At 40.0% G+C, this 14,914-nt stretch overlaps 1 protein-coding gene across 16 annotated transcripts in view; it reads right to left on the reverse strand.

Annotated features, from left to right (window-relative positions):
* ANKHD1 (ankyrin repeat and KH domain containing 1) overlaps positions 1-14,914 on the reverse strand; it is a 114,017-nt gene that overhangs the window by 41,907 nt on the left and 57,196 nt on the right. For 10 of the 16 annotated variants that reach the window (XM_068698634.1, XM_068698629.1, XM_068698630.1 and 7 more), the window contains 5 exons: positions 14,720-14,779; positions 8,143-8,230; positions 6,721-6,848; positions 6,404-6,547; positions 5,621-5,723 (listed from right to left, as the gene is read on the reverse strand). In XM_068698634.1, the coding sequence (XP_068554735.1) occupies positions 5,621-5,723; positions 6,404-6,547; positions 6,721-6,848; positions 8,143-8,230; positions 14,720-14,779 (523 nt within the window). Of the gene's footprint in view, positions 1-5,620; positions 5,724-6,403; positions 6,548-6,720; positions 6,849-8,142; positions 8,231-14,687; positions 14,780-14,914 lie in introns of those variants that run through there. The other 6 variants (XM_068698641.1, XM_068698635.1, XM_068698640.1 and 3 more) reach the window with 2 other exon arrangements.

A 14,914-nucleotide genomic window follows, 5' to 3' on the forward strand; every position in this document is an offset into this window, starting at 1 on the left:
TATGGGGTATCTTGTTTTCCCAATAAAGTAGTAGATTTTATGTCCTTTCACAACTACCAGAGTAGCACAGGTGAAGTGCTACCTATCCCAGATGAACCTACCTCAAACAAGCTACCTTATTGACCTCTAATGACTTTGTTACTGGATGTACCGTGTAGATTCGCTAACATCCAGTAGTAGCACAGGCAGGGACTTCTGTTCTGCAAGTTAAAGGACAGTCATTACAAAGAAGTGTCCAGGAAGCCTGACAGAGGTATGCAGCTCCTTTATATAAACAAAAGCTAATTTGGATCTTGCCCTGAAAGCACCACTAATAAATTGGCAACAACAGACATTCTGACGAAGTGCTTCAGAGCAAGCAACCAAAGTTTAATCACTATTTTACTAGGTTTGTTTTTTATCATCTATTATGCTCTTTAGGAAGATTCTGTCAATGCCACTGCTATTCTTGCATTTCAGATTAGAGGTCTTCATCTTGGTCACCTCTAGCAACAACAGTTTTACTTTGCCTTACTTTAGTTTTTACTAGATTAAATTCTGGGACTTGTTGACAACTCCTTAATTTTTAGAGTTGTTAAATGAAAATGAGTGGATCCAAATCCAAACAGTTACATTCCAGAAGATTTTTCTGGCATACAGAAATGATTGCATGAAAAAAAAAAAACTGAACTGTGAAATGCATTTGTACATTTAAAGATATCCTCTCCACTGGAATCGATACCCAGTACATACACCTGCATTAATCTGCACATCATCCTGATGGCTAATATTGCCTAGAACTTACAAAAACAAAACCAACCAACCACACAGCCAGACTCAGTTTGTTCCTCCTTTCACAAAAGGCAGGCACTGGGAAGCATAAATCCGTAGAAAAGGATTTCAGTGATGAGTGCTTTGTTACAGCTTTTTTCGTCTACTGTTATTCTTGCACATCAGAGTGAAATCAGGTGATTTTTTAAAAATTGAAGGTTAAAGTTAAAATTTGCAGTCTCCAATTAAAATTTACCAGTTTCAACACGAATAGGATGAGCTCAATGTTGAATTTTCAAGAATATTACATATTTAACTATAATTAATATCAGTAAGAAATTCAGCTCTAATAACAGTCAATCCACATACAAAAAATATTAATTGGGCTAACTGGATGATGAAAAAATAATCTACTTTTCCAAAAAATTCATCTGCTACACTGTTTTACTGCATACTTAACTCTTCTTTAAGAACAGGATGTTTCATGGAGGACCACATGTTCAGATGAGTTTGTATTCCACTACATTCTTCTTGCAAGCCAGGTAGTATTTCTGCCAATCTTTAGCACTCCTGCAACTGTTTCTACAGAAAACTTGCAGGAATTTGGTGCAACGATTACATGGCTGAAACCAAACTGACATTCTACTTGACCTTAACTCAATTTCTGACATTCAAAAGCTTTGGTTGTTTTCCAACTATAGTCATCTTCCCAAGGGTTTTTATCCAGGGGCTTGATGGAATCTAAATGGAAAATTACTAAGATGTGACTAAATTAGTAGGTGGCAGGCAGGCAACAGATTGGAATTTCACAAAACATCATGAAAATGCTTTCAATACACTTGTGATCATGTGGATCTACACCTGTCTCATTTAAATCATCTGCCTGCAACTAAAGAGTCACATAGAAGAACAAGTATGTAAAGTCTACTGAGAAAGTATTAGTTAAGTTAGTTAAGCATAGACTGCTCTCTTGAGATTTAAAAAAAATACTGTCTAGAATTATCCTTTGTAGGCATATTATGCTTTGGGATCTTTCAAGTAAGTCACACAACTCATCTTTATCAGTACATAACTCAGTATTTAGGCAAAGTAGTAAGATATTTGACTAAAACCCATATATTTAGTTCGTAGCGAAGTAAAAGCTTTTGTTTTAATTTCTCCAAGCTATTAGACTGTTAGTAAGACTTAGTATGATGATACAGAGAAAACAGTATATTAAAGGTCTCACTTAAAAAGCTTAAAAATCCCCCAAACCCATTTAACTCCCATTTAGGGAGTTGTAGTGTCCTTCCCCTGGGATCAAAGCCAGATGTGAACAGCAGTTGTGAAAAGCAAGTCTGTGAGTTCTGTTGAGGTAACCAAGCTCTCCAAATAAGAAACACTGCAAGTTACTGTCAACTTAAAAATAGTGAAGATGAGGAATGTTGAAATTTTAAGCACTCAATTAAGGCCAATTAATTAATTTGTAACCAAGATTTCAAATTAGTTATGAAATAAAATAAATTTTGAAAAAAAAATTAGAGTACCTGATATCTCCATGTTGAAAAAACAGACTTAAATCTACACGTTTAAAAAAGCCTTGCATCAGTTCAAATATTTTGACTAAGAAAACAGTACTACTGCTTCCCACGAACTCCCCAAGCATCCCCTTGTTTCACTAGTGTGATCATTTTCAATAATGTTCTAAAAGCTTGCTGTGAAAGACTAAGCCAGTGCAGAATCATACACACATGCTGGGAGCTTTGGATCCCACTGTTAAACATTAGATTGAGTTTACAAGATATACAATATTACACAGATTAGTTTCTTGAAACGTGATAGCTTTCTTTTCAACCATTTCACGTATTGGAAATGGTACACGTTTGAGGTGTAAAAGAGAGCTGTCTTTAAAGTGCACCTGAAGTTACAAAAGCAGCCTGATGGTATTCACAACTTCCATTCAGTGGAATTGACAGTTCACATAGCCCATGTGAAGTCAAAACATCATGTTTCTTAACATCACTGCTTATTTCCAGGGGAGTGAGCCTGAAGAGCAACCTTTCTGAACTGGCAAAGAATTAAGCCAGTTAGGTTCAGACACTGTGAGGAGAAATGCTTTACAAAAGGGTTCTTTATTAAGTCTTGCACTTGGAGTCACTGTGCCTTGCAAGAAGTCTATCTTTCCAGTGCCAGTGCTTTACAGCAAGAGAGAGGAGATTTATTCACCCTGGCTGGAGAGCTGGCTGGTGCTAGAAGCAGCTTCCATGCCAGCTGGGCTGAGAGCACAGAGCTGCCCCAGCAGACTCCAGGGAACCAGATGCAGGGACACTTCAAGCTGCACATCTGCCACGGTGCTTCACTACCCGCTGAGGACAACTAGCAGCAGAAGATACCTGCTCATCCTCCAGCTGCAGAAATACTGCAACTCATTTCCCCAGCTGAAAGACCATCCTTGTTCAGCTGCATCAGAATTACTGCTGAGCAATTCCGACTGCATCCAAGTGAGGGAAGCAACAAATACAGAACAAGGATGCAATCTTCTGCCTTTTCACACAAAAGCACAGAACTACACTGAATTCACTTTTACATGGACAAGCTAGACACAGGTTAGAAGTATACTAAAAACAATCTTACATGAGTTATATTACGAGTCAAATTCTTTCCAGTCCCATGAACTAATTCTGCTACTTCTTTCATTTGTTTTTTCTTCATCTCTTTATGAGGTTATGACTTCTGCATAGTGCCTCTGTCTCTGTATATCCACTGTCAGCTCTGAATTTTTTTTTTCAGTTGCCAAAATCAAAATTAGATAATTTGCCAAAACATTTATTCCATGGCAATGATCCTATAAGCCTTCTCACTATAGTAAAAATAATTTCATTCAAAAACAAACCATAAATTCCTCAGAAGTTTCACAGCATATTTGGCTTATAACAACACACAAGTGCATTCTAGTTATATGCTCAACTTGTAAAGAGCTCTTTGGGAAATGAGTTGTTACTACTGCGTTTGTTGCAAAAGTAATACAGACCCCTAACACAGCCTGAGATGAGGTAAAAAAGGCTAGGTGTTCCTCTCCTTCCTCCAAGTAGTCAAGAATTTATGCAAAAAGACTTAGGAGCTTATTTCTAACTCTGCGGGTAAGAAATTTCTTAATGAAATAAAATCATTACATAAGAACTTGAGACTGTTCTGTCTGTCCCATCCCCAAACCTGTCTCCCCTTCTCCCCCCCATATGTCTTTCTTCATTTGCACCCTCTTTCACTCCTCACTTCCCAAGTCTAACAATGAAGTCTGCTATATTAAAGCCACGTGCATATCAGAAGTTAGAGACCGTGTTCTCTGCTGAATTTTGGTTCTTATCACAGTTACAGTAGGAGTGGTATCTTTATAATGACCACACAGTTTTTATGACACAAATAATGTTTTTTCCCCTAAGCATTTTAGATATACCAGAACTTTACACAGTTTTCAGTAATGTTTCATTAACCCAATGACATTTCAGATGGCTACTTTTCAGATTAACACATCACAGATTAGTTTTGCTGACACACATGAAGCATATCGTGAAACATAAGAACCCTCAGTACCAGTTTCAGCAACGCAGTATTGCTAAAAACATGCCTGAAATATGAGCTGAAATTTCCTGTAAGATTTCTTTTTAAAAGGGATCTATTTCTTAAACTGTATCAACTTTCTGCATCTCATAATTTGATTAAATATCTGACTTTAAACTTATAACTTTAGTCTTTTGATACACAATCAACTGCTCTCGTTAATTCCCATGCATCACAAACTGCATTTCCAGAACCCTAGCCTACTCATTGGTACCAGAAGTTATTTAAGGGCAAGCATGTTATGCTAGCAGATAATTTTCACTGCGTTATCTAGACCAGAAGTTGCATGTTCTTTTCATTGTTTTTGGTACTAATCCTTATGTCATATGAAGTAGCAGATGTTGCACATCCTACAGAAATTATACAGCAACTGTATTTTAGAAGTTACATGGCATACATAGGGAGAATCAAGTTCACACACTTAAAAACCATTAGGTACACAATATTTTTCTTAATTCGTTTGTGCCCCTGGCATTATTTTTTTTTTTAGTTTGTTTTAGCATTGAACACTTCAAGAATAAACAAATTAAATGAAGCTATCTGACAGAGGTTTGTATACCATGATATCTAATCTCTCCCTCCTCCAAACCAAAACTTAAGTAAATTGACAGAAGTTGTAACTTTCCACTTAATCTGCTTCTCTTCCTGAAATTCCTTAACAGAAGTGAAGAATTTGTAACTCCATCCACAGCTGGAAATAAAATGCTAGATTTGCCATTTAAGGACTGCAAATAATTGTAACCAGTCAGCTTAACCACATTCAAAGCAAAAACCCTGATGTTAGTTACTTACAAGGGTACTGTTATTAATAGAAGAAAAATTGTCCTCCTGTAAGTAAATCTACATTGGCATTTTATGATGCCAAAATGCTTGCACTGCTACTTTAAAAAAAAAAAGGAAGTAAGTTGATATTAACAAATTTGTGGAAACAGCAACTATTCTAGACAACCAATGTACAAAATTCAAAATTTAACACCATACATAGTGTTTATTAATGTTTTTATCAGTCTGGACTATGGCAGTTACTGAAACCACTTTCTTCCAAAAACTTAGAATGAGCATGCCCAGTAACCACTGTTACTATACTGTAGTAAATAAGAAAATTAGCAAAAACTACACGCTACATGAAATACTTTTATATTTGAGTCCTACCTTCATTACAGGTGTTAGAACTTGATGGAGCAGACTATACTATGCATAAGCACTCAGAAAACTGTTCCCTAGCCTCACAGTTTCCAAACTGCATGTATCCTCCAAAGAGCTACATACTAACCTTTCACCACTCCCACGAGAGGTGGCGAGTTCTCTTGAGGGGTTCTGTCAGGTTCCTGGGGAGGTACAACCATAGCAAGTGTATGCACTGGTACACGAGGAACCTTAAAATAAAGTCACAGACACACAGTCAGATAAAAAATAATCTCTCAAACTGACCCAGTCATGAGGCATTGACGTGAAGGTATGTTTCTACAGAAGACCTTCATTCTACTCTTTCCAAACTGTCTGTGCCCTGCTATCTGCTGGTATGACCAGTCTAGCTCATTTTATGGTGGATTTTGTCAGTTAGCTATAGTAGTCATTACAAAAATTCTGGACAGTGTAAGCTGGACAGCTATTTACATCTTTAGGCTTTTCAATGAACTAACTGCGCTGGACAGATACCTCTTCAATAATAAATATATAATAAATAAATAAAAAAGAAAATAAATTTATACAGCATAATTTCTTTTATATAACAAATCAGAATATTTGAGAGGCACTGTCATTAACAGTTTAGAACTGTAGAAACAAAATGCTAAGCAACCAAGAAAATGATATACTTTTAAGACACTAGGTCTGGGACTATCCCATTTCCTGGGAGAAGAAAATGGGAAAAAGTTCATGTACTGCAGACAGTACCAATCAACTTTCTTACTCTGTTATTTTCAAATGTGTACTTTATTTTTCCCCTCCTTTCCACTCTGTTTGCATCTAACGTTGCTTGAGAAGTTAGTTACAAAGGAAGTGTTTCCTTACAACATTTATGGTGTTATTTAGAAAAAAAATTCTTATACATTACCTGAGACTGATCCTGAGATGGAGGTGTGAGCTGAGACAAGTCTGCTGCAGGAACTGACAAAACATTGTTTGGGTAATCCAGCAAGTAAGAAACAACATTTGTATGTCCTCCTTTGGCAGCTTCAATGAGCATTGTTGAGCCATCCTGAATTGAGATTTTGGAAATAAAAAGCCAGAAGATGAATTCTATTTCCTGGTATAGAACATCAGATATGATGTTTAATTTAAAATTGCACATTCACTATTCCATTAAATCAATTATGTGGTTCTTTTGATACATGAAATAACCATGATAAATAAATAGTTTTAAGTGAATACCTTGAGTCGATGAGTAGGATCTGCACCATGAGCCAGAAGGAGCTCAACAACTGCCAAGTGGCCTCCTGCACATGCCAGAGACACCACTGTGTGGTCATTATTAGCTGTAGCCCTATTAACGTTGGCACCTGTAAAGAGAAAGTCTCAGAATCAAACACAAGGACTTCTTTAAAGTATCAAAAATACTGAAGTGTTTTCTGGAATAAGAAGATTGCTCTTTTAATCATCCAAATTCATACATATTTTAGGGATAAGAGCAAGAGATTTTAGATAAACTGATGACTTGTATACAGAATTGTCATCATCTCACAAAGCAGAAATGCAGGTTTGTTTTTTGTTTTTGTTCTCTCCCCCCAGAGGAGTGTGGATACACTTTCTTTCCCTTTTGTGAATTTTTTTTTTTTTTTGCCATAATTCAAAGCTATTTATTAATCTATACGATGGAGTTGAAAAAACAGCTACCAAATATTTTGGGATATTCTATGATTATGATGCAGTGAATCTCGAGTCAGAAGGAATCCATAAGGATCATCGAGTCCAACTCCTGGCCCCACACAGGTCTACCCAAAATTTCAGACCATGTGACTTAAGTGCACAGTCCAAACGCTTCTTAAACTCCCACAGGCTGGGTGCAGTGACTACTTCCCTGGGGAGCCTGTTCCAGCGTGCAACCACCCTCTCGGTGAAGAGCCTCTTCCTGATGTCCAGCCTAAACCTCCCCTGCCTCAGCTTGACACCATTCCCTCTGTACTACCACTGGTCATTAAGGAGAACAGATCGGCGCCTGCCCCTCCACTCCCCCTCATGAGGAAGCTGTAGGCCACGATGAGGTCTCCCCTCAGCCTCCTCTTCTCCAGGCTGAACAGGCCCAGTGACCTCAGCCTCTCCTCATACGTCTTCCCCTCTAGGCCCTTCACCACCTCCATTGCCCTCCTCTGGAGGCTTTCCAACAGTTTAATGTCCTTCTTGTACTGTGGTGCCCAGAACTGCACACAGTACTCGAGGTGAGGCTGCACTGGTGCTCTGAGGGCAATGGAGGTGGTGAAGGGCCTAGGGCTCAGAGTAGAGTGGGACAATCACCTCCCTCAAGCGACTAACGATGCTGTGCTTGGTGTAGCCCAGGATACGATTGACCCTCCTGGCTGCCAGGGCTCATATTCAATTTGCTGTCAACCACAACCCCCAGATCCCTCTCTGTGGGGCTGCTCTCCAGCGTCTTCTCGCCCAGTCTGTACGTACAGCCAGGGTTGCCCCGGCCCAGGTGCAGGACCCAGTGCATAAACCAAAAGAAATTCAAAAAACCGTGAACAGCTTGACAAGCACTCATGTACACATTAGATTATTTTACAAGACAGATCACAAATGCAGAATGTAACTGGTACAATAGATTTTAAAAACTAATTATTGAGACTAATATTTTACCTTTGCTAATAAGGAATTGCACAGTACATAAATGACCAGCCCGTGCAGCCTTCATTAGCGGAGTTCTCCCACCTTCAGATTCATGCTCCTGTTGTAAGAGAGAAATAACAGATGTTGCATAAATGGGCAAAAACTTTACCATCCTTTCAGCTCTTGAACCACACAGTGATGGGACTGGAATTATCAGTCTCTGAAGAAGATCCACATCTTCTTTACTGACTGGAATTAATTTTCATCATTTTGTCATCAAGATCACATCCATACTGTTAGTCATACAAGGAAGCTTCCTAATTTCTATACCCATTTTTCTTTTAGCATTCAAATGCATAGCACACTTGAGAATAGTAACAGCTCATTTCCTCCTTGCGGGCCAATAAACATTTCACACGTATCAACCCACATTGTGAAGTATACACAGAACTGATACACAGCAGTTCTGGGAACTGTCACATGCTGCACGAGACTTAGAATTGAAATAAAAATGTTTTCTGCACTTTTAAAGTTAAGACACATTGAAGAGGATCAGCAATATAAAGACAACAATCGCTTTTTTTTTTTCCTCTCTCTATTTTGGACGGGTAAATATCCTTCACTGCAGGTCCCCAAGCCTCTGAATGAAAGTACTGGAAAATAAACCACAAAGACAACAAAAGGATGACTTCATCATCACAGATGAACAGATGACAAAATAACAAAAGAGGAAGGAACAACAAGAATGATTTTCTGATTTAAAAAGTTCCTGACAACTGGAAAGACGTGGCTGAATAGAATTATATTAGAGAAGTTAGACATAGAAAGTCTGCCTGTTATGTAGACGTGATTACTGCTACAAAGAATGCTGACTGACACACATCAACTATCCCACGGCAGCAAGGGGAAAGGACATCCTCCTCCTGAGTGTTTTTATTTGCACTCTTCATATTCAGTCTCATCAATAATACAACAAGAACAAGAGAATTTGTATTTTTATTTTTTAAATTAGGAATCTGGGAGGCCAAGCTCCAAAGACACTATTTAATCCTGGAATTGCAAGTATATCTGACTGTGAAAGCTAACATTTAGCACCGACGGGGAATGGTACGATTTACAAACATAAAAGCACAAGAACACGTTTGATCAAACTAATTGACTCCTTCCCTTAATTTTAATATTCCTAAAAACTACGCATGTATCTTGACACATTGCTTGCTTTGGTTGCAAGCCCGCAGCTTAAGTTAGCTTTCTGTTCACACACTTCACAGAATCATAAAGAAAAGCCCAAGTTGGAAGGGACCTTTTTTCATCACCGGATCCAACCTTCCATAGGAAAAAGCCTTGATGAGATTATCCAGCAGCCTGTCCAACCACATCTTGAACACCCCCAGTGATGGGGATTCTGCCACATCCCTGGGGAGGTTGTGCCCGTGACTGATTGTTCTCACTGTAGAACATCTCTTTTGCATCAAGACTAAACTTCTCCCAGTGCAACTTGTACCCATTGCCCCTGGTCTTCTACATGTGTCTCCTTGTGAAGAGAGGGCCTCCTTTCTCTTTGCAGCCGCCCTTGAAATACTGGAGTCCTGCAATGAGCTCCCTCAGAGCCTACTTTTCTCCAGGGTGAAGAGAAACAACTCCAGTCTTTCTTCATTTGGCAGGTTCTCCAGCCCTTTGGTCATCTTGGTGGCCCTCCTTTGGACCCTTTCCAGTCTGTTCATGTTTTGTTTGGAGTTGTGGGGACCAGAACTGGACACAGTACTCCAGGTGCAGTCTGGCAAGTGCTGAGTAGAGTGAGATGCTCATATCTCTGGCTGCTAGTAATGGCCTTGAACATGCAGCCCACGATCCAATTTGCCTTCCTTGCTTCAACACTGTATTGCTGACTCACATCCAGCTTGTTGACCATCAGGAACCCCCCAGTCCCTTTCTGGGTGGCTGCATCCCAGCCACAAAGATCCTAGCCTGTGCTGGGCTCTTTGGTTATGCTGTCACAGTTAAAGGACCCTGCACTCACCATGTTAAACTTCATACAGTTCTTCCTTGCCCACTCTTCCAGTCCAAGTCTCTAAGATGGTTTTCCTTTCTGACATGTCCACCCCACCACACAGTTTAGTATCATCCACAAAGTTAGTGAGGATGTTTTCAATCCCATTGTTAACATTTATGATGATATTAAACAGCATGGGGCCCAGTATTAATCCCTGAGGGATCCAGCTTATGACATGCAGCCAGTCTGAGTAAAAATCTTTGAGCACCATCCTGTTAGCCAGTTTCTTACCCACCTCACAGACCAGTCTATGTCTACAGAAGATGGTTTTTTTTTTGTTGTAGAAAGATCAGATTAGTCATGCATGATTTGCCTTTTGCAAAGTCATGTGAGCTTCTCCCAGTCACCTGATTCATTTGGTTTGTAATAGTTTCAAGTTGGACTTGTTCCATTACTTTCCCAGGGATTAAATTAAGATTAAAATTAAGATTAATAGGCTTGTAGTTCCCTGGGTTCTCTTTGGGGCCTTTCTTGTAGACGGGTATAACATTTGCCCTCTTCCAGTCATCAGGGACATGCCCTGATCTCACTAACTTTCTAAATACCGACAGCGGCCTTGCAACAACATCAGACAATTCTGTCCACACCCTGGGGTGGATTCTGCCTGGGTCCATAAACTTAAGTGGGTTTTTGCCCCTGAGGCTGCAGACCAGCCCTTCCTCCACTACATGCATTGTAGCTTCTCAGTCCTGTGATCTGGGAATCTTGCTGCTAAAGACAGAGACAAAGATGCTACTGAGAACCTCTGCCTTGTCAATGCTACTTGCAGACCTTTGTCTTTTCTGTGCTGCTTCTTACAGATCTGAAGAACTTTTTCGTGCTGTTCTCGACATCTTCAGCCAACTTCAGTTCTAGCCGAGCCTTAGCCTTCCTGACTGCATCTCTGCATACCCTACCGAGGTTCTTGCGATCATCAACATCTATTTGGCTGAATTGCTTTTCCACTTGAGGAAGAAATATTTAGACTGGATCTGATATTGGAGACTGATTCCACACAAATAGTACAAACCTATCCTTTGACATCATGCAGGTAAGACTACCCTTCTATGCACTTCATTCTTGCCACCTTCATAAGAAATGCTTGCTATTACATACACACACACAGACATATATATTACATGCAGGCAGACAGGAAGCCTTACAGCCTTACTACTTAAACCACTTTTTTTTTAATCATTAGATTATACTACCAGGGCAAATCACTGCCTAAATATCAGTAAATATATACATGCTTTTAGATTGTCTGCAAATATTTACAGGACATGTAAAAGTAATGGTTAGTATGTATTCCAATGACATGCAGGGATTAGTAGCATACTCAGGAGAGCTCTGATATTTGGCATAGCTTTTTAATCCTCAGCTACTGCCAATACATTATAAAAAGCCAGATACTGCCGTTTGTTTTAAGCACAATAAAATCCCAGAACTACAGGCAAACCATTCACAAAACAGCTATGAATGCAGAGAACTATTAAATAACACTTCACTGACTGAACAGGTCCAGAACATTACTGCCTGAACAGTTTCACAGACATTTCAAAACCCACACTGATTTAACAGCAAACAAAGCAAAAAGCAAAACGTATTTTTAGCTCATCTTGATTCAGGATTTCACTATCTTAAATTCAAGATAGTGAAAGACCTTTATTGCATTCAAGTGTAGTATTTTGGATATCTAGCAATTAGGTACCACTATTTGCAACAAATTCTCCATTCCTAGGACACTTCACTGCTGAAGTCTTAAACACAGATGTCAGAAGGCTTCATGATTTAAAAGCAATAGAGTTATTCTAACCATTTTGACCAAGTGTCACTTCATTGAGTAGGCAGAACTTGATCCTCAGCATTTATATACTTCAGGTACTTGCAGTATCATTCACATCACCAGTCCAGCCAAGCTAAACCATTTGCTTCAAAAATTATAGCATTTTAATAGTATTTTTCTTATCAGAAAATAGAATTGCTTATTTTAAGATTAAATTAATTCTGTGATTTCAGCATTCTCTTTAGCCTTCATAAAGGCTAACAGATTAGCATCAACTCAAGCTTTAATGACAAACATCTAGAACAAGCCAAAGTACAGCAGCACGCTACACTTCTCTACTTGCTTCCTTTACTTCACCTGAAGAGACCATAAATATAAAAGACTTCTCTGAAGCTGTAGTAGATACTTGATTGATATTGGGACAAAGAACACTGAAGTTATCCAAGAGCAACCCCCACCTGCTTCGCAATGCATGTGCATTTGCTAATACAAGGAAGATGTGTAAGGACTCATTTTGTAAGGACAAGAAGTAGAAAAGAGAACTCATCTCCAAAGACAATTTCCCCTGCTATCCACACTGCAGGAATTACCACAATATTCTTTCCCTCTTCACTGCCCGAATCCTGAGGAATACTGTAATTAGCATATTGGAAAAAGGTATAAAGGACACCTAATGCCAGCACTGACCAGAAAAGCCATTCTCCGCAATTCTCCGCATTGCACTCTCCTGCCAATTCCTGTCTGAAGAGAAATAGTGCCCAAGCGCAATTTTCTGTAGGTTTGCATACTAGGTAACGAAGGGAGGGGAAAATGAGAAAACTCCCCAAATCAGGTACAACTCTACATTATTTAAGTCCCAGTGAAAAAGGTGCAAAACCAAGATGAGAGTCCAGTTAGTAGTAAGCATGTTCTCTCGAGTATTGATTTGTCTAGAAGAAGAGCAAAAGCAATGCCATCACAAGTATTTTACAACAATCATTGATATTTCTTACTCTTGATTTCATGTCCTCAACACTTTCAAGATCAGCTACATAATAAAAATAAATAACAATACCTTAACTACTCTTAAACTTTTTTTTTTTAATTAACTATTCTCTTTGGTTTGCAAGTATTATTCACTGAGACATTTTTCACAAGTTTGTTTCCCATGTTGTATGCTATTTAAGAGTTCTAGAACAAAATCTGAATTTTTCAAGTGAAGGTGTGGTGGTTTTACCCTGCCAGACAGCTGAGCTCCACCACAACCATTCTCTCACTCCCCCTCCTCAAAGGGAAAGGGGTAGAAAATACGAGGAAAAGGGCTCAAGGGTTGAGATAAGGACAGGGAGATCACTCAACAACTGTCAGGATGGGTAAAGCAGACTCAGAGTAAGGAGATAAGAGAAATTTTATGCCTCTTATTAGGAAATTATAGAAGTGAGAAACACTTCAAGTAGGGGTTGTGGTCAGTCTACAGCACTTCACCTGTGCTGCTCCTTCACAGTCACCTCTTCCCCTGCTCCATGTGGGATCCCTCCCACAGGATGCCATCCTTCCCAAACTGATCCTGCATGGGCTTCCCACAGGCAGCAGCTCTTCAAGAACTGCTCCACATATGGGTCCCTATTACAGCATCCATCTGTCAGAAGCAAACTGCTCCAGCATGGGTCCCCCATGGGCAGCAGCTCCCACCAGACCCCCTGCTCCTGTGTGGACTCCTCAGGCTGCAGCTCTGGCAGGGATTCTCCACAGGCCGCAGCCTCCTCCAGGCCACATCCACCTGCTCCACCGGGGGCTCCTCCACCCACGGGGGGGCTGCAGCGTGGAGATCTGCTCCATGTGGGACCCATGGGCTGCAGGGGGACAGCCTGCTCCACCAGGGGCCTCTCCACAGGCCACAGGGGAACTTCAGCTCCGGCACCTGGAGCACCCTGCCTACGGCAGGGGTTGGAGTTAAATGATCTTTAAGGTCCCTTCCAACCCAAGCCGTTCTATGACTATCACTAACATTGCTTATTGCCTCAGCTCTGAGCAGCAGCAGGCCCCTTTAGAGCTGACTAAAGCTGGCCCTTATCTAACATGGGGCAGCTTCTGGATTCCTCTCACAGAGGCCACTCCTGCAGCCCCCCGCTACCAAAACCTTGCCACATAAACCCACTACAAAAGGTCCAACTGCTCTCCTCAACTCTTTAACAAGCTTCTCCAGTCCACAACAACGTTCAGTTCCTCAGTGAATACTGTCAACTCTGAAGTTAATATTTAACAACTCAAGTCTAAATTTGTTACTCTCAGCAAAATGATTTACACAAGATTTCTTATGACAGCCAACAAGTAATGCTGTTCTTCATGCTATATCACTTGCTTGTTTTCAAGATTGAACTCCTATCAAAAGATACAGTATGCTAGCAGTCACCAACCTAATTGTCCCAGACAACCTTCTCAAGATACATGGGCAAACAATTTCAGAGGCACCTAAGAACACAACTAGGCCTCTGAAAAGGGAACACCTTACAGGAAACCATAAATACACCAAGAAGTTTAACAGAACTATTTGTGTTTATAGGCTCAATGAGATAACCTGCAGCATGTATGAAGGTTGAGGTACTTTTTTCTTCTATAAAAATAGGGTTTCAGAAAACCCAAAAGAAGGAAAAATGCAGGACAAAGAAGGCATTTCTAGTCTACACAAGTCTCTTTTGAAGATTTTTTGAAGAAACATAAGTGCTTTAAAGCCATGCTCATCTTCAGCATGTATCCTGAGGCTGCGTATCCTGAGGCTGCAGCTTACAAGCATCAAAGGCCAACCTCACCTGATGCTTGCCCGTCTCTATGCCCTCCAAAATAGTCTTCTTTAAGTCCTCCTGCTTGTCCTGCGGAAGGAAAAAGAAGAACTCACGTCTCTTGTTCTACACATAAATGTCATCCTTGGTCATGAAGACCTGGAAAGTGAATTTAAATGGATCAGATCCACCAACTGAACGTTCTGCTTTACTGCAATTGCACCA

The sequence above is a fragment of the Anas acuta genome, chromosome 14, assembly GCF_963932015.1.
Source record: "Anas acuta chromosome 14, bAnaAcu1.1, whole genome shotgun sequence".
NCBI classification, from domain to species: Eukaryota; Metazoa; Chordata; class Aves; order Anseriformes; family Anatidae; genus Anas; species Anas acuta.